The sequence below is a fragment of the Pelecanus crispus genome, chromosome Z (assembly GCF_030463565.1).
Source record: "Pelecanus crispus isolate bPelCri1 chromosome Z, bPelCri1.pri, whole genome shotgun sequence".
Classification (NCBI taxonomy): Eukaryota; Metazoa; Chordata; class Aves; order Pelecaniformes; family Pelecanidae; genus Pelecanus; species Pelecanus crispus.
Genome location: NC_134676.1, coordinates 84,730,108 through 84,750,568, shown reverse-complemented (window position 1 = coordinate 84,750,568; position 20,461 = coordinate 84,730,108). Strand labels below are relative to the sequence as shown.

The 20,461-nt window shown below is 38.6% G+C and overlaps 1 protein-coding gene across 2 annotated transcripts in view; it reads left to right on the top strand.

Moving 5' to 3' along the window:
• The window catches only part of MCTP1 (multiple C2 and transmembrane domain containing 1), a 292,133-nt gene that overhangs the window by 156,842 nt on the left and 114,830 nt on the right, over nucleotides 1-20,461 (top strand). The window contains exons 7-9 of one of the 2 annotated variants that reach the window (XM_075725893.1): nucleotides 6,383-6,553; nucleotides 8,169-8,299; nucleotides 20,208-20,394. In XM_075725893.1, the coding sequence (XP_075582008.1) occupies nucleotides 6,383-6,553; nucleotides 8,169-8,299; nucleotides 20,208-20,394 (489 nt within the window). The remainder of the gene's footprint in view (nucleotides 1-6,382; nucleotides 6,554-8,168; nucleotides 8,300-20,207; nucleotides 20,395-20,461) is intronic. The other variant, XM_075725894.1, reaches the window with a different exon arrangement.

Sequence of the window (20,461 nt, the reverse complement as noted above, 5' to 3'; positions counted from 1 at the left end):
GGTAGAATTACTGGGTTTGGGTTTTTAAGAAGAATCTTTCAAGATTGAGAAAACATTTGCTTTTGTAAGCCATGGGGTTCTAGATGTCAGTTTATCAGCTGTAAATAGTGCTTGATGGAAAGCTACTAAATAATGGAATAGAAGTAAAAAATGTCAGAATAGATACAGCTGTCTGTTAGACATCTGGTTATAAAAATTATGCAAATATTTGGTGAGGCTTATATTTGCATTACTTGTATGCGAGTGATAACAGCTGATATGGTTAAGAATCAAAACAGCAGAGTAGCATTTTGGTATGGGTTTTCTGCCTGCAGTTCTGAAAGCACAGGGAGTTTCCATCAAGTCTCGATGGCCACTGTCCTTCTGTGTGCCACATTCACATCAGCGTTAAGACCATGGTGACACTGGTCATCCTGGGCAATAACAGGATCATCAGGAGACCCGTTGACTTTCACATATTGCAACTACAGTTTCCAAGAGGCGTTGCTGGGAGGAAGACAAGGGTGAAGGCTAGGGTTGTACTGACACAGCCTGTCTGACAACTGCTGGCACACCCTTGTCTTGTATAAATATTTCCACGCTTTTCCAGAAAATGCACATCATAGTGAGTGCTTCATAGAGTCACACCTGAGCTGGCTCCAGCAAGTGCACTTAAGTAGAATGCACAATTGTTAGATTTAGCAAACCACAAAAATGTGTGAAATGCTGCAAACATATCAGCTCTTATTACAAATATTGTAGTGTCACCACAAGATTGCTACTACAGTGACAATGTCAAGTTATTAGAGCAAACATTTAACATGGCATTCATACTGAAAACACACAGGGTATCAGACAGTGTAGATTTCTCGAGTACAGAAATTTAGGTTAGCTTTACCTAGAATTAAATATCCTAAAATGTAAAATATACTTGTTAATAAGTTAAGGTAAATGTTCTTTCATATTGCAGTAACTATCAGTATAGAATCACAGAATCATAGAATCATTTAGGTTGGAAAAGACCTTTAAGATCATCCAGTCCAACCATTAACCTAACACTACCAAGTCCACCACTAAAACAATTAAGGGGAGAGTAGCAATTTCATGTTTCCTGGCTTGATGACTGCATTATTTATAATGAAAGTAAAAACTAGGAATCATTAAGATTGGAAAGGACCTCTAAGATCATCAGCCCAATCAGTAGTCCATTTATAAAACTTGCTTACTCACAACAAGGAAACATTAAAAAGGAATCATGATCCCATTGAAGGCATTTTTGTAGCTCAGTGTCTGTAAGTTGATGACTTCTGCAAGGTATTATACTTCGTGTAGTTTCTAATAGGGGAAAAGCATTGTGAATGGATATGACAGTACCCTGTGTATCCCTTTTTGTACATGACTGTTCCTTGATTCTTTCATCGTGTGGGCAAGGTGTGGAGAAGTAGCAGCTGTATCTACTGACATTCTCAATTTTTATTTTAGATCTTGTATCCAAGCCATGCAAGGATCCTAGAAATCTGGGGAGAAGAATTCTGTTTACTTGCATTTGCAGCAGTCATTTAAAATGCTGGCTTTGATTCACTCTGCTGTATTTGTACATCTGCACGCTGTTCATCAGTGAAGAGTATCATTCTTTCCTACTTTCCTTCATTGTTTTCTTGATTGGTATTTTATTTAAAGCTTCCAAACCAAAGTAATTCTTTGGGTAGAGATGCCTTTGCAGGACACACGGCTGCATTATTTACTTGCTTTTTAAAACTTTTTAAAAAGACCCCAACTTTGTGGTAGGCACAGTGTTCTACTTCTGTCTATTGTTGAATTATTCTTGAACAATAGGTTTTGTGTTTGAGGTTGCAGAGGAGGAGGAGGAGTGTGTCATAGCAGTGTGTGTAACAGGGAGGAGATGTAGTAAAAGCAGAGTCTGATTGCACAGGCACAAGCACATGCAAGTGAGCGGTGGTGCTTTGCAGGGCATGAGGACTGATCACTGAAAAGGTGAGGTCAGGCTGGGAGAGGACAGATTGTGGAGTTTCTCCAACTCATTACGGGCTAGAGTTTCAAAGGTCACACAGATACCCAAAGATAAATACTTACGGGATTTTCAGAAGTACTTACTAAGGCTTCTCTTCTTTTGAAGAAAGTAACAATAAAGTTGATGTGATTAATACAATCATCAAGAAGATGGTCTTGATGAACCTGGGAACAATGCCCAGATTCTGGCTAAGCCTAGTTGGTTTGCCACCCCGTAATGTTAACCAGTAATGTGTGACCGTGTACAAAATATTAAGCCATGCTGTAAGATCATCTTTCAGCTCTACCATTGTATTTGCCAACTATATTAATCATATCTAACAGAGGATACAGTTCTGTTCCTGTGTCAGAAGATTTTCTGTTGTTGGCATCCCTAGCCATTCTGCTGCCCCACATTTAGACAGAATACGTGGAACACAAAAGCTAATTTTGTCATGTAAGAAAATGTTGGTTTTGCTTACTGTTTATAGGAGAAGCATTAAAGCAGTGTATGGATATGAAAAGATGTGAGGGGTTTTTTCGCAGTCAGCTTTGATGTGAAAGACTCCTTTTCAGCAGTCTAATTTTAATTTCCGTTTGGGAAAAGAGAGGGAGAAAGGGTCATAGTATGCAGGCTGCAACTTCCTTTTTTTTTTTCTCTTTTTGTTCTTTCTTCTTTTTTCTTTTTTGTTTTTCTTCGGTTTTTCTTTTTTCTTTTTTTTCTTTTTCTCTTTTTTTCATTCTTTTTCCTTTTGTTTTTGGTTTAGAACATGGCAGGTGAGAGTCTCCATGCCTGCTTATAAATGCACAAAAATATGAATAATAATCCCATGTTAATGATGGCTAGTTGTGGCCTGAGATCTTAACCTTGCTTCTTTCTACATTGTGGTGTTATATAGACAGTATGGCCAGTTTCAGATGGAATATTATGAAATACATAACTTTCCACCTATTCCCAGAGAAATTAAAAGCTGTGCAGTTTCTTCATGTTTTTGTCTATTTGTGGCAGAAGAGTAAAGCCAGAAAGCAAAATGCATTACCTGCTTTCTGAGGGAAGTAAGTTATCTAAGAATTAGTCTTGAGAAACATTTCTTCATAGGAGAAACTTGGAAAGATCCATGCTTTGTTCTTTGTTTTACTCTTGCAGTTTCCCTTGTGACATTGTAACTGACTCACTGTGGGCTGGATTACAGAAGGTTGCTTAGATACCTAAAAATGTACCTAGAAATGAGGTATCTGTCTTACGCTGTGAAATTAACTTCATAAGGGAAGAACTCTAAGATGTGAAATCAATCTTATATTCCCATTTTTTCATCTGTTAGCTTTTTGTCAAATTTGACTTGAAATCTAAACATTTGTATTTATTTATTTTACTTCCTACAAGAAGGACTGTATGAAATTAGAGATTATGTCAATATCTATAGTTTCTGAGGACAAGGATGACTTTGGCTGGAAGGAAGGCGTGTTTTCTATGTCTGTTCAGGTGCTGTTCAGTCTTTCTTGGAAACAAGAAAAATACCACTTGAAAGTTATCGTTGCTGGAGAAGACCACATAGCCTGTGCCTTTCATGCCCAGGAATCTGGACGTGGAGCTTTAGCTCCAGCTAGGTGTACCCTCTTTCAGTGTACCTCCCTTTTGCTGTTCATGGATCCGCATGTTACCAATAAAGACGATAAAGGGAGAAAAGAGCACCGCCATGGTCCAAATTCCCTACCTTGAGGAAGCAAGAGCCACAACCAGCCCACACCACTTTATTTTTAGCAGCCGGCTGCTTTTCTTCCAGTGTATTGAGATGTAGACTCTGCGGCTTTGCTCTTGGTCAATGTGCCGCTGGGCTCTGCAAGGGCTTTGAAAATTGCAGGCTGTGAGATCTGGCTCTGACCCAAAAAGGCTTTCCCCAGCAAAACATTCTTGTTCTCAGGGTTTCTGCCTGGCTCTTGTAAACTCCTGTCTGACCCATCTGTCATTGTATGCTCTGTGTGTGGCTGTTTCGATCTTGCCTTGCCATCTTGTATGTAAATTACCTCCATTGATGAAGCTCCCTACTGGTCATAAAAAATCAGCCTGTTCTATATGGTGGCAGCTGCTCTAATGCAGCAAATTATTTCAAGAGCCATTGAAAATACAGAATTTAGATCAAGTATACTCTAAATGATTCAGTGTCTCATTTGTGATTACTGAAGTAGAGACCTATGTAGTTATGCTTACGTTTCACTTTAAAAGAGTTGTAAATGCAAACTCATCCTTATTTTCTGTGATAGTATCCTGGAAATCATTTCGATTCCCCATCAAATCTTAAAAAACCCACAGCAAATGTGTATTCTTTGCCAAAATAAGTCTCAACTAACCACTGGTTCTATCCCAGTATGAAATATCTTCCTAAACATACCTTGCCTCTTCTTCTTTCTGTATTTCTCACCACCTTATGTTCAGGGCAGAGTCAGTTTTGGTTACTTACTATTCAGTCTTTCTTTTCCTCTGAACCTTCTAGGAAACTGGAACAAGAAAAAAAAAAAACAGCTTCCACTTCTTCACAAGACAAATCTTTGGCAGTCTTGGCTGTATACCCCCAGCAAAGGGATATTTGTGCTGAGAAAAAATTTATGAAGTTTAATAATGTTCCCGTGTTGTAAATGAAATCTATTCTGGCATCTGAGTTTCCCACTTGCACCCTAACTTTTGTAGAATTTCCGCTTTTGGGTGTCCCACTGCTGCTCCATGTCACAGGTTAAGGTAAAGGTTATTGACATCTCAGCTGAAGTCCACAGTTCCTTGTTTGCCTTTAGAGAAACAGTAAGTTTGAGAAAAGTTTCTCTGCAGTCAAATCCTTCACTTCAGGAATAGAAATCTTTAATAAATATAGTGAAATATTTTGGGGGTAACTATACTCCTTGGAATGAATAGCCATTAGAAAACATAAATACATGCCAATATGATATCTGAAATACTGCTAAAAGCATGTTATTCAGATGTGTTCCAACCCCAGCAGCCCCAGTCCTCATGTATAACACTTCTCTCTGGAATCTGGTGTGTGCAGATTATAACCTAGTGATTATACTCCAGTGTACTTTCTGTGACCTTCTCTGGGCAATAAAGTAAAATTCTTGCCCTGGGCACTTGCATAGCTGTAACCATCCAGCCATGTTTACCCTCTGAAAGACTTAAACCACATTTGCACTGAAAACCTCGAACAGAGGTACTGGAGGTGTGCAAGTGATGAAGACAACCATGCAACTGAGGGTTGCTGAGCCTGTAAAGCTTTTGCTGCTCAAACTACATTGCAGGATAAAGAAAATGCATGCATTTGATATATGTACCACTGAATATATACATACAGACTTGCTTCTTTTGATTCCTAGAAAGAATAATTTGTGAGTTTAAGTATTGTTTGGGAGTCTAGTGTTCTGATTCTAGATAAGGTAACCTTGAACTAATTCAAGAATAAAAGGGAGAGCCTTTGGCAGCCTTGCTCCTGAGACGCACCCAAGATGTGTGTGCCTACCTTGGGTGTGCAAAGGTGATTGCCCCATTCTGGAGCCACCTGGCAGTACCTTGTACCCACTAGAGCTCAAAGCAAGCTGAAACTGATCTTAAGTTACCCAAATTTATAACCCGTGCTCTCCTACCCACAGTGCAGTTCACTGACGAATGCTGTGGCCATTTGGTTTGTGTGGGTGCCCGTTAATTTCCTTTTAACCCCCAAAGTCAGCGGCTGAGGGTTCACAGTTCACAAATTTCCATGCAGTTCTGATCAGAGGCTCTGCAACATCTTGTTTTGAAACTCTTGAACTAATGTGTTGATATTTAATTCAGTTTTCCTTGCTGTTCCTGAGAATATCACATCATTTTAGCAGCTGAGATAGATGTTACATGCACAGGAGTTTATTGACTTGTTTTTCCTTGTTATTGACTTGTTTTTCCTTGATCCCTGCTTCTCATTGTGGGTTTATATTATTTTAATGGAAGTGTCATTTTTTTAATGTTTATTTTAGCGTTTGTTCAAGTTCATTCAATCATATGCTACTAATATAAGAGACTGTGTAACATTTATTTTTAACGTTGTTCTATCAGCAGAGGGAGAAGCGAAGCAGGAAAAAACACTTATTTTGTTGTTCTGAACATTTCCTTAAGTAGCATTTGTTCTGCTTGCTTCTGCAAAAGCAGCTTATATTACCTGCGTATTTGTCACTGTTTTGTTTATTTGTAAGGAATTCTTTGTAATATAGTAACTGGTAATTCTTTGTAATATAGTTCACATATGTACTGTCAAATAACTTCAAAATGGCTTAAGACGGTTGTTTTACAAACATAGTTATATAAAATTGAACATTAAAATGCAGGGTGAATTTCTGGAATTGTTTTAACTAAATCTATGTTTTTATTTCCCTAAAGTTTCAGACCCAGAGCTTACGTCTCTCAGACCTGCACAGAAAATCTCAGCTATGGAGAGGAATAGTTAGTGTTACCTTAATAGAAGGTCGTGAACTTAAGGCAATGGATTCAAATGGATTAAGTGATCCTTACGTGAAGTTCCGGTTGGGGCATCAGAAGTACAAGAGCAAGGTAATTTTAATTGTCACCTAAAATGCACATTGGCTGTGTTTGAAATGTTTCATTCCTGTTTGTGTTTTTTTTTTTTGGCTTGCATGACTATTTAAATAGTGATGGAGGTTTATTGTTGTATTAATTTGCTGTCAGAGCACCTGGAGCTTTGTTTAGATGTTTCTTTTTATTTCATTGTAAACAAAAATACTACTAGATGAGGAAAAACGTAGCAGTGAAAAATGCAGAGCAGCAGGGAGGCACACCTGATTTTCCATACAGATTGTGTTGGCTTTTATTTCCTCTGACGGGTCATTCATGTCAGGGAAGAGATGTGGAGTGATTCTGACAAGTAGATACCACCTTTGTGCCTTTCTGGCTTGATGCCGGTAGCCTCTTGGATCCTTGGCATGGTCTTATCCCTCAAACTGTGTCATACTTATATTCTCACTTTCCTCATTGTGTCTTTACAGCAAGTTTCATTAAAAGTTTTGTGTATGTATGAGCTTAACAGGTAGAGAGGATTGATCAGGGAACAGATGATTGTGGAGACTTGCTTGGCTTTCTTGCTGTTATTTTTTATTTCCCTGATCCCTATTGGTTTGAAAATTGCTGTTTATGGAAGATGCTGGGACCACCAGTGACACGCATGGTGTTCCTCTCTCAATGGCTGTGACAGCCCATGTGTTTTTCCCAGCCAGACGAAGGGCAAAGTGAGAAAGAGGCCAGGAGCCACGTTTGCAGACCTCTGAGCCCGCCTTAGAGCCTCTTAATCTGAAACCAGAAGAAATCACATTTCATGCTTTTGTGACTTAAACTTCATAGCTTTTCTGCAGTTTAATCCTCTCTGATTTTTCCATTTTTTCGAGCCAGTGGAACTAGTGGATGTAGAAAGTAGCAATTGCTTCATAGAGAAGATTCTAGGCAGTTTCCATTCTTTCTCTGGGCAGCTGTGACTACTGTGACTACTGCTTTTGCATTGTGGCAGAAAACTGTTCAAGCTTTCGGTTCTGCAGATTGTGGTCAGAAATACATCGACTGAAGTCCATTGAAGTTAGTTCCTTTGTCAGAAGTAACTGGACTGAAAATGATTGAGAAAGCTACTTTCCTCTGAGTTGCAAAGGAAAGGAAGTAAATACAATTTTGAAAAAAAAAAAAAAGGAGTATTATTCCATAAAAAGTAAACCGTAGTATCGTCTTTCTCCTGGTATTACTGCAGCTGGGGGAAGAGAGCATGATAAAATTGTTTCTATTGAAATACTTACAGTCACCATCTAATTGTCATTGCAGGTGCTTTGTTTTCCTTTAGGCTCAGACATGTAACTTTGCAGCTAACTGCCACTCAAGAGAGGCATAATTATTCTACAGAAAAATGGACCCATTCCCAGGGTAAATCCTTTGTTCGGGAGGCTTTTGAAGGTGACAGGTTGCGGGATTTTGGAGGTTGCCATTATGTCAGAGGGGCATGAGAGAACTGGCCAGTAGTCTAATTACTAGTTTTTAATTTGCACTGCTTATGATACTCATACTGCGAATAGAAAAAACTTCCTGAACAGACTTTGAAGATCAAATTTACAATTCAAGAAAGTATATGCCTGCACAATGCAATATGACTTTCTTTTTGCTCTGCTTTCAGATTGTGCCAAAAACTTTGAATCCTCAGTGGAGGGAGCAGTTTGACTTTCATCTCTATGAAGAACGAGGTGGAATTATTGATATTACCGTGTGGGACAAAGATGCTGGCAAAAAAGATGATTTTATTGGCAGGTTTGTGCAATTACAGCCTTCTTGTTCCCTAGGGATGAGAGCAGATGATTAAAATGAGTCTTGCTGTTGGAACTATTTCTTATGACCATTTGTTCTTGCTTTTTTTCTTTTTAAAGGTGGGGGAGGATATTTTACAAAGTATCGGTACAGTTAGCTGCATCGATGCAATTTGTTACTTTGATAGTGTAAAACAATTTTTATTGACCAGTAGGTGGCAGCTTTTACCAATCGATAGACAGGTTTTCCAAAATAAAAATCCCACGTTTAGAGCAATAATCACGATGCAGGAGGTTCCATACGGCAACATCTGGCTTGGAGGAGAAATAACTCTTGTGACTTGTAATAGGCATATCAGACCAAAATTATGTACTTACTTTTTAATCTGTTTGGTAAATGAAATGGGAGTCTGAAGGACTACACACAGCTTTTGGGACAAAGTTCATTCACCTAACTGGTTTTCAGGAAAAGTGAATCTTTGGGATCTGTCTTAGAGTTCAAGAAATGGTATCAATTTATGTGGTTATGCTCCATTTTACTGTGCAGGAAGAAGAAAGATACTAATGTTTTTTAACAATAGCATTAACTGTTAGCTAATAGGGGAAAAAGCTGTCTTGCGCTTATAGATACTGTACAAAGTCAGTGCTATTTTGAAAGCTCAGGTATTTGTTTACATCATACTTTAATTGATATACATACATTCGTAATGATACTAATTATTATTACTCCTACATATTTTGATTGATTCTTAGAATATTGGTTGTAGATGCTTTCACTAGGACATTGATACTATTAACTAGTAGAGTTACTTTTTTTGGTAGTTAAAATCAGGAATGGAAATCCCACAGTCTGAGCCTTGACCAGCTGGGTTAGCTCAGTTGGTTAGAACCTGGTGCTAATAACGCCAAGGTCACAGGTTCAGTCCCTGCTCACTGCAGGGGGGTTGGGCTCGATGATCTCTCAAGGTCCCTTCCAACCCAAAGCATTCTATAATTCTATGTACTTGTGATGTCAGTGTGATTATATTTTTACTAACCTTTTCCTCCCTGTTTTTCCATTTAGGGTAGTGGCTTTCTTTATCAAATTAGATCAGTCGGATAATATTCTGTGTTTATTTCTTACCATAAATTGTGGGAACTCAGAATATACAGAGAGTCTGTAGCAAGTGAACAGGTTTAATATCAGACAAAACCACTTTTCAAAAGTGTACACAGTAGGATTTTATTTTATATGATGAAACCCTATGGATGGGTTGATAAGTTTATATTTGAAGTTTACACTGTGTTTTTCCCCTTGCTTGATTTCAGTTGGCACATATTGTAACAATAACTATTTTTCTGAAGTAACATAATCATTTAGTCCTATGACAACATGTGATATGCCTTGGGAAATTATTCCTATTTTCTGCTTAATTTTAACCTTCTTATCCAAAAGATGGTGAGATTCAGAGTTTTCATATGTGATTTTTCAGAACACTGTCATCAAAGCAGCACTTTGTTGTTACTATTACCAGTAATTATAAAGTCTTTTAAAGACCATTGCATAAAATAAAATACACCTAAATAAGAATGTGATAGAGAAATTGGAGAAGGAAAATTTGTAACTTCAAACACATGAGCTGCTTAGGTAACTTTTCAGATACCTAGAAAAGCTGTACTTCTTAAGTATGCATCTATTTCTTCTTGGTAACTGCATGCTATTACGCAAGTAACAAATGATTTCTACATTTTATTTAGGCCCCAAAAATTTGATAGCATGAGAAATCTTCTCTCTAAGAAGAATGCTTAAAGCCTTCAGCATTTTTCTGTGAAAGAACCTTGTTTTGTTTTGTTTCCTGTCATTTTCTCAAACAGATGTAATTCTTGTATATATGAAAAAAGATGCTGCTTGGACAAAGCTAATCTGTAGTGCTTCTGCAGTATACAACTGATTTTTATAAAATCAGTGCTATTTTTACCGAAATCTTGCTGCTCTTGATTTTTGTGACCTGTCTGCTGTTGTGTATGTATAATACCTCTTCAGTTTGTCCTTTCAGACACTCATTTCACCTTCTGTTGGTACCTTATCTCTGGGTAATGCAACCTGCAAACAACTTCCTCTCCACAAAGATTTCCGTGAAAAACTTTGTCATTTGTCAAGCTCAATCTGAATACAAAAATAGGTCTTAATATTCCCCCTCCCTGGTACTCTTTTCCAGTCACTGTGGATAAAAATCAGCGACACCTGACAGCTCCACTTTACATTTGCCTCTCTTTCCCAGTTCCTCCTTTCGAGGCTGCCTCTAAAAGCTGTAAACACTTTGATACAGACACTACAGACTTGCTCTGTGTGTGTGTGTGTTATGCTGAATGTATATTAATTTTGTAAAGCGCACTGAGTCGTGCTCTGTGACTCTCAAGGCACATGTAATAAATTGAGTGTTTTTATTCACGTTCCAGGAAAAGTGATAATGAGGCTGTGGGAGGGAAACAAAAGACTTCCTGGTAGTATTCTAGCACTGCTCAGTGATGGAGAGTAGTCCCTTTCATCTTACTGTGATCTTCCCACCTTCTTGAGTGGGAAGCAGCAGCTGTTGTATTATATAGGCATATTTTTATTAAATGCCAATGAAAAAAAATATTTCTTGAAGACAGCCTGCCTGGCCAAAGTATGGGTAGGGAGAAGAGATTGAGATTGAAGAGACCCTACTTGTTGAGGGAAACAGCAGACCAAATTTAGAAAACAGAATAAAATGTTATTTAAGGAGCAGTTCTGACCAGTGTTGGTTTTTTTGTGTCCTCCACATTCATCTGTTTGCAGAGCACACTTCAAGGTCAGCAGAATTTCCTGTGCAAAATAGGCATTATCAAGCTGCTTTGCCAGGGAATCTTTGAAGAGTACCATCCCTAAAACTGGTTCAGCATTTCCAAACTGAACTGGAAGTGGGAGAACAGGGTCGCTGGGTGGAAGGTTGAAAGGACAAACTCCAGGTCCCTCCTGGAAAACAGCGTGGGAAAGCTCCCTTGAGTTGAAGTATTCCTTCTGTGCTAAACTCTGTAACTTGCAATTTTTATTCCAAAGCAGAATGTTGTAACTTCTCCTGGAATGATGATCTGTCTCAGCTACACTTCAGTGTTGCTGAAGTTGTTTTGTTCTTTTGTTCCAAAGAAGCTGGAAATCAGGAACATAGAATTCTGTGGGCTCTGTGTGTATCATCATAGTCATTAGGCTGGAGCATGTTAAGGGCCAGGATGCAGCTGAGAATGTGACAAAGCGGTGATGGTATGTGTGCTTGGACTGCGAGGGCTTGGGCTTCTGATCCTTTTTTGAGGGCAGGAAGGTGAAGGAGAGATGTTCGAGAATGCTGAAGACATGGAAGTGAGATTCTGGCTTCAGGGTGGCCTGACAGGAGGAGGATATAATGGAAGGGGTGGCTTGTAGAGGGAGGAAGGTATTGAGAGGGTGAGAGTGACAGCATGGCATCCTAATTCAGAGAAGGAGAAAGATATGTCTGTCACAGAAATCGCGTAAAGCTCTGGTTTCATCTTGGTACCCAGGCATGTTCAGCATGGTGGTTCCTGAAATGAGATGCTGACTGATTGAGTTCCATTCCTAACTTTGAGCATTATGTGTTTGTAACATTCATTTGAGTCTCAGTTGTATGCATTCTCCATGACAGTTTAAAGTATGTAGCACCTTGCGAACCTCCATCTTAGAATACCCTAAAAAACCGAAATCCTAAAACCGTTTCAATGTTTCTTTTTTATTTCAAAAGCCTGGAAAAAGACCTCATGCAAAAGCTTTGAGGAAAATATATTTCCAAACATACGCTGACATATATGAGGAAACACTGGGCTTGACCAGAATTGATTTTCATCATGCAGGAGATTAAATTCTGGAATTATTCTGAATATCATTTAAAAAAAAAAAAAATCCAGGACTAAAGACATGAGGTCTAGAAGTTCTTTTTTTGGAAAGCACCAGGGAAGTGGTGCTTTTTGGAAGCCACAGGGCAGCCTTCTTGTGTTCAAATAACAATGTGAACTTGTGTGAGCAGTATCAGTCAGTCGTTGCTTGATCTGATAAGTAGAAATATATATGTATGTGTGCGTATTGTTCAGTTTGAGTACATTTAATATTCACATGTTTTTCCTATGAGTAAATAATATCTCTTCTGTATTGAGTCAATATACCATGATTAAAAACATATACGGCAGTAAGTTTATGTAGGTAATACTAAGATCAAAACGAAGGTGAAATGATTTTAATCTTCATGTAATTATTTAACTTTCTTATCATCTGCATTTTCGAAGGCGATCCTGTCACCTTTACGATAATCAGCTAATAAATCCTCATGATTGTTACACCTTTATGCATAGCAGTAATCTGAACAAATTGGCTGCTGACAGCTGCAATAAATTGCCAAGAATGAGTGCTGTCAGAGAACAAGTTGTTTCTGCGAACATACAGGATAAGTAAATCCCATGTCATGCAGTTTTATTCAGCTGAAGTTATTTGCAATCCAGTAGGGCAGGATTTATGGCATTATTTATTGGTATGAAAAATGCGTGTTTATCTTTAAAATGACATTGACTTTTACTCATATTTTGTGCCAGGAAATTACTGTTGACTTCATCTTTATCTATTTTCATCAGTATTTATAGATGCTACTATCTTTTTCCCCATCTGATGCAAATTAAGAACAAAAGACCTTGTGTATAGTATATTCATTAAAGCTATGTATTAATTTTTACCTGTAGAAAACTGCAATGTCCCATAATCTCTGCATAATTGTCATGAAAGTTCAGATCAGTTTTGAGTGTGTGTGTGTATGGGTACACCGCATATAATGAATGTTATGGAATACAAAAGTTAAAATATTGAAAATTAAGTATTTAGGTTTTCAACACCTAATCTGCTATGTCTTGTCTGTTTAGTTTTTTCATAGTAATGAAGCCATAGAGGGTTTTTTGGGTGCACATAAATACAAGCAATATGCGACCTATGCTGCTGCATTATTAATTTGAAAGCACTACTCAAAGTCCTAAACTGAAGTGGGATTTTTATATAAAATATTTATGTCTCTTTCATTTTTATTTTTTTCCACTGAAATTTATGTAGTTTCACTGTGGGAGACTGAATGTTATCAGAGAGAACTGAGTGGTGCTGTAAACCTGTGTATGGGTACTCCAACATGCATATAAAGTTAGTGAAGGGCACTAAATATGCTACTGCCAACATTTCTTCCCAGATTTTTTCCTAGAGATGTTGTGGAGACTGTGATTTATATTAAAATACTGGGAATTTTCTTTATTACATATTATTGCTCAAGAAAGAGGTTTTGAATAGTAGGTGTGAAAGCCTATTAATGTTGAAATTGATGAATCTTGAAGTTTTCTCAGTTTTGCAAAACTCAATAGAAACAAAATGGGTTCCTCTGGAATTGTAAATAGTACTTTATTATGCTGGTCTTTCAAATATTTTTTTCTCATTGTGGTTTGCAAATTTCTGCATGTTGAAGTAACTTCAGAAGAATATATTATTTTCAAAGTTTAAACACAATGGTCAATATGCTATTGTAATTTGAGTTTTGAACTGTAGGCACATGTGAATTACACAGCAATTCTGTGCAAACACAGACAAGCACACAACCAACAGCCTGTGTGTATAATAGTTTGTTGATTATACACGATGACTAAAGTTAAATTATTGCAGATGCATTTCTCTACATAAAATGAAGGATTTGCCTGAAGCGTTGAAATCCAAAAATGCTACTGGCAGGCCTGCCCTTGACAAATCCTGAGATGTGCTGAGCTGTCTCCATTTCTGATTGTTGGCAGAGGGAGTTAGATGTAAATACTGCATCTCAAAATTTGGTCTTCAGGTATTCCACACCTTATTTATTACTATCTCTGCACATTTTAACTTCTTTTATCAATGCAGAGGCACTGCTATTCTGCTAGAAAGCCAAAAAAGGTTCAGTTTGACTCACAAATCTTCAGTAACTTTCTCTTACCAGATATTTTAGTATTTACAACTCTTACTGACAGTTGTTATTGTCACATACTGTTGCAAAATTGGTCGTATTCCCCAGTGTATTCTGAAATACAGAATGCTGCACACACGCTGGATTATGTTTATGGATCCTTCTTCTGACCCTCTGTCTCCTGCATATGGAAATGTACTCCACTACATGAAGTAAGAGTGGCAAAATAAGAGGAAGGGAGAAGGAAAAGTGGAATGGCTGCCTAGATATGAGGAGCATGCCAGTAAGTGTAAAAAGTGGTTAGGGGTGTAGATAGGGGTTTGTGAGAACTTCTGGAAGGCACGGGTTGGAGCTGTGTGAAAGCTCTTGCAAAGTTGCTTGGACCAAATAATGAGGGGAGAACCATGTAGGAAGACATAATGCTCATCAAAGCAATAGATGAGTTTAGCAGAGGAAAGCGTTAATTTTGTTGCAAAGAAATCGCACTGGTGACAGCACTAACAGCGCATGTCTGTAGTGTATGGCTATGCCGCAGGGACAACGTGGGAAATATCACATCATAAAACGCCTGCAAGTACTTTTTTCTGTCTACGCAATTTCAAAAGTATATCTGTATTTTTATTGTGAAGAGTATGCTTAGAAAAATGTTAATCGGTCATTTCAAAATCCATCAGCAGGATTTTGTGGCACGGACCCTATTTCTTTCAGCAAGCAACAAACACTTGTCCTCATTCAGGTATTGCTCAGTGAGAGGTGAGGTTGTCCTGTATCTCATGCAGCTCTCGTATTTCTGTTACCAACACTGCCTTACCCCAAACTGCAGGGCTCTTCCCTGCTTTCCGCATGTTGCTGCATGGCAGCTGACAGCACCATTTCCCAGGCCCTGTTGAGCTCTGCAGCACGGCAGTGCCCTCCCAGCTTCCCAGGGATCCTCTCCAGCTTCCCGAGCTTGCCACTGCACTCCCCCTCAGTCAGTGCCCTACTTAGCTGAGTTACAGTCTCCAAGTCCTTCGGGAGCTTTCCTGGTTTTCAGTCTATCACCTCTACCCACCACCTATCACAAGCATCGTGTGGCGCCTGTCATTTTATTTTTTTCTCATTATCTTTACACTTAAAAATGCCGCGCGCTGGTTCTTCCAAGAACTTCACGCTACTGCAGTCCTGTCTTTTTGAGCCGTGTCGTTTTCTCTCGGTGCTTTGCAGAATTTCCCCTCTCCATTTGTTTCTTGGTTTTACTGGAACATTGTACTCTGCTGATAAAGGATATGGAGACTCACAGATTGTAGCAGTTCATGCCTTGCTGCTTCTGATGTGTGTCCAGCTCAGTTCTAATTGCAGAATCGCACAGTTTCCTCTCCTTGGCATCCTTTGGAGCAGCATAGACCTGGATCACAGTGGAGTTGAAAGGCTGTCTTCCTGAACAAGTCATGATGATAATTAAGTTGCCTGGGTTGTAGCCAAGTGGTGCTTTTCTGTCCCTATCACTTAGGATTGTGCCAATTCCTCTTTTATGCTTTATTTTGTCATGTGAGAAAATGATCTCGCTATCTGCTGTCTCTCCCTTGCCTGGCCACCTGGCTTTTAAGAGGCCTTCTATGTCATGTCGTTACCTTTGTAATTCATTCATTAGCAAGGATATTTCACCAGGGTGCCAAAGCGGTCTTACATTCCAGGTTCTGTTAGAACTAGAGAGGGGAGGTGATTTTTACCTCTTAGACATGCTGGTAATAAAATACTACATATAGTTCTGGCTTCCAGACTTTAAAAAGGATGCAGGAGAATTTCACTGGATCAGAAAAGTTACAAAAAGTCATTTGAGGGCTGTAAGAGATGCGTTCCAAGGAAATGTATAGGGAGCTGAAGGTGTTTAACATATCAAAAGGAAGATCAAGAAGAGATATGATTATGGTATACGAGTACCTTCACTAGAAGAAAATACGGGGCACTAAAGGCTTTTTCAACTGAGTAAAGAAAGGCATAAAAAGAACCAAAGGCCAGATATATTCAAATTAAAAAAAAATCAGAAATGTATTTCTAACAGTATGGGCAATTAACACACTGAACACAGTTTCAGAGAAGTGGTGGATTCCCCTTGAATCTTCCAATCGTCCTCCATGGGAGCTGTACCCTGTTTCTGCAGCAACTTACCTGTGATTCTTTGGCACATGAGCTCGAGGCACTTGCGTGGTTTTTCTCCCTTCTGATGTCTCAAGGCCTGGAAGTCCAGATCCACCCAGTGCATGATAATGTTCATGTGCAGAGCTGATTTGGGGGGACGTGCCTCTGTGCCTCTTCTGAGGGGTCAGCCAGCCAGCCAGCAGGATCGTTCCAGTGCCCCTACCCACCACTTTTGGTGCTGACACAGGTGTGCACTGAAGGGACCATACAGCGTGGAGCAGCGGAGTAATGCAAAATATTCCAACTGCCCTAAATCTAAAATTCCCTGAAGTGTGATTTATAGCCATGCTTGAAAATCTGTCTATGGAGTTAATGGCTATTTCTGCTGTAATTCTTCAGGCTGACCCCTTCACAGGTGGAGAACTTTTTTTTCAGCAGCAGCATGTAAATAATAATTCCATAAGAAACTGAATTGTCTGAAATGACTGTTATCTCCTGCTTTCGGTGTGACAGCCACCAGTCTTATGCAACTTATGGCCTTCTCAAAATGGCTGTAATTTTTCATGGTCCTCCATTTGAGAATGCAAGACAAAAATTTCTACCACCACAATGCTCGTTTTGTACCACTTTCTGGTAACATTCAAGTTCACCTTCATCCTCAAAACATCTTTGTTCTCCATGGAAACAGTTGTAGGTGACAAATGTCTTTTAAGAGAATGTCTTAACTAATGTAGAAGTCAGCATTGCTTTAAAGCTTGGAATACTTGTATATACTCTCAGTAAAATGTAAAAGGGCATTGTCAACTTGAACTTTCCAAAGCTATTTGTCTTTAGAAGTATTTTGTTAACTTCAGTGCTTGTAAGGAAATCTAATCCAAAAAGGACTTTTGTGGGTTTCCTACTGATGTCTGTAGAGGTTATTCTAGGATAGGGTTAGTGCTTAGGTAATGCCTTAATAAAACCAGGCTTCCTTCACTGTTTTGGTCCCATGCAAAGATCTGGTGAGGACAAAGTAGATCCAACAAAATTTTTTTTTTGCAGGAAGATTTGGTGTGAGAGCAAACAAAGTTGGGGGTTTTTTTTGTGAAAAACTCAACTATTAATGGAAAAAAAATCACAATTTTTCTTATAGTGTCTGTAAGTTTGGAAAGTCTCGTCTTTCGACTGAAGTGCACATGCTGCCAATGCACTTGCCTCATGCTGAATGCTGCTTGAGCCCCAGCACCTTCGAGTCAGACACATGTGAGCCACACCTCCTGCGAGGCCAGAGGAGGGGACCTGGCACAGGATGAGAAATGTGCTTTCACCTGACAGTGTGTGCACAGAGATGCTCTTAACCTAGATTTCCATAAAACGCTGTGGTGACATTCCTTAATGGAATAACCCAAGGTTTTTATCAAATTATCTGAGGGTCCTTCAGAGGATATTTTTCCTGTAAAATGATTAAGGCTTTCACTGGAAGAAGCTTCCAGATCACTCCCTACCCTTTGTGTGATTTTAGGAAATAACAAGCTGGTGATGGGCTGTTCATGGAGATCTATCAAGCAGACAACAGAGACATATTTGTCACGTAATCTGTTCTAGATGTGGTGCTATTAGGAATATTTTATAGCTGTAGGAAAGGAGCACGGGTAAAATCGAATTGTCAGTTGCTTCTTTTAGCCTAAATAAAAAGTAGCATGGACTACTAATGTTGCAAAAGTGCTGTAGCTTCAACAATTGGAGAACTTGGAGCTTGTAGCTTTGAAGTAACCCCTGTAATTTTACAGTCATTGCAGTTTTCTGATGCATGTAGGGGTTTTTTTGTTCCAGTGGGGGTAGGTTTTGTTGCCTGTTTTTGAGTGAGCGGTGGATTATTTCTGCATTACTTGTATCATAATGACTTTCTGATTCTTTTACTGACTTAAAGAGAGTTTAGACTGGTGCTTTCAGTGATTATTGGTTAAAATCACAATATTGTTGCAGAGACATATTTTTGAGGAGTATCTGTTTTGAAATAAACTATCAAAGAATATTTAAGACAAGGGGCATCTTAACCTAATCCAGCTTTGAATGCTTGATTACCATATTTGTTATCTTAAGAAGGGCTTTATACTCCTCACTGCAGCCTAAATAAAAATTTGACAGCCTGTGTACATGGACGAAACTTGTATTGACCATCAGCCTGCACTGAGAGCAACACCTTTAGTCCTTCCTTACTGTTGTTAATTTCATTTCTCACTCCTTGTCACTGAAAGAGTTCAAGATAGAAAGTAAACATTAAGCTCAGAATACTATGTCATCTAGAAATTTTTCTCATTGTAAAATAATTGAACCTTGTTACTGTATGAGCTTTGCTGTAGTTTAATTTTGACAGCTGCAGAACAGACAGTAAATGTTTAAAAAAAATTAAAAGGAAATTTCCTTGTAGCAAATCTAATCTGCCTGTGATAGCACAGCACCCATTTTATGAGGCCACATTTATTCTCATAATTGGCTATATCCTGTCCTTAAATGCCTATTTATTCCTGTCTGACACCTTTTTCTCAGTTTATTGGCCCTGCGATCACCACATTATCTTTCTCTTCAAAATCAATTGACGTTTTATGAAAGAGTTTGCTAGATGTTTTGTTTAGTGAGAGTGGCATACAGAACATGTGCTTGTCACATTAAATAATCACTATTAAAAGTAGAGTATTCGGTGACTTAATGATATATAGAATATATTCTTTTACTTTATTTCAATATTGTTATTGTTTTTATTTAGAGTAATGAATTAGCAAAACATTACTGGGGGATGCTATAAGTAGAAGTATTCCAAATAGTGCTTTTTCACAGAAATGCCCATGCAGTGCAAGCTGACATTACATTTGATGCAGGCGTTGAATTTCTAGGCATGCTCAGAGTTGCAGTCTAAGAAAGCTGAAACTTGTGAATTACACAAATTAAAATATAAAAACTTCTAAGCTGTGCACAAACTAATTGCTAACCCTAAGGTATTCTTGTTTTAATTAAAACAAGAATATGGTCAGCTCTTTGTTAGCAGTGATACTGTTTTTCCTTCCATGCTCTACTTTTTATTTTTAAAGACATTGCAAAGCTATTTCTGCTGGCTGGCACGTATGGAGCCGTTCTTCATTAGTTCAGTGTATGGTACACCCAGGCTTATTCCGAAGGGGATCAAGGAGGGTGGATTGGCTTCAGCCACTTTGCGCAGTTATAAGCGGTCCCTGCTCATTACAACATGAGACATCTTATTATATAGGGGGTTGTGGCATCAAATTTTATCCTGGATGCCTGCATGAAGCTTTAATCCTGAGCCACACACAGCTTACTGCAAGAGAGCCGAGCCTGTTGGGTGGTGCTCAAGTCGTGTTTTTCTGTGCTCAGTCATGTTAACTCCATCACAATTAAGTCCACACAGATTATTTTTTTTAAAGAGAGGATTTTTACTGTTGTTAGGTGAATGGTATCAAAAATGTTCACATCAAAACTTGTGTTTTGTTTTTGTACAAGGGTTGTAATTAAAAAGTACAATTTGCATCTGAAACTGGAGTTTTTAAATTCTTTTTGACTGCATTCAAGTAAGGCACGTTAGCTAACCTTGTTTCTAGTGTCTTTATGTTCTTTTTAATATTTATTGTTCACATGCATAACACGTTGTAGCTTTGAAAAATAAAAAAAAAACTCAAGTAAGTGGCATGGGTTGAAGCTGAAGAGAAATCCTTCCAGAAGCTGCGAAGGAATTTCTATTGATTTGTTTTTTCATCCAGCTGAATGCAAGTTAGCCAATGTGCTCTTGTTTGATGTGAAGAATACCACATGCTGATGGAGAATGTTTCTTTCTAGGTGCCAGGTTGACCTGTCAACCCTGAGTAAGGAACAAACCCACAAGTTGGAGATGCCGCTGGAGGAGGGAGAGGGATGCCTGGTGCTGCTGGTCACTCTCACAGCTTCAGCTGCTGTCACTATCTCTGACCTCTCCGTCAACTCCTTGGAGGACCAGAAGGAGCGAGAGGAGATACTGAAGAGATATGTATGGAGTACTTCTCTTTTGCCCTTTGTTTGCAAAACTTTTGCTTACATAGATAATATGTACGGGG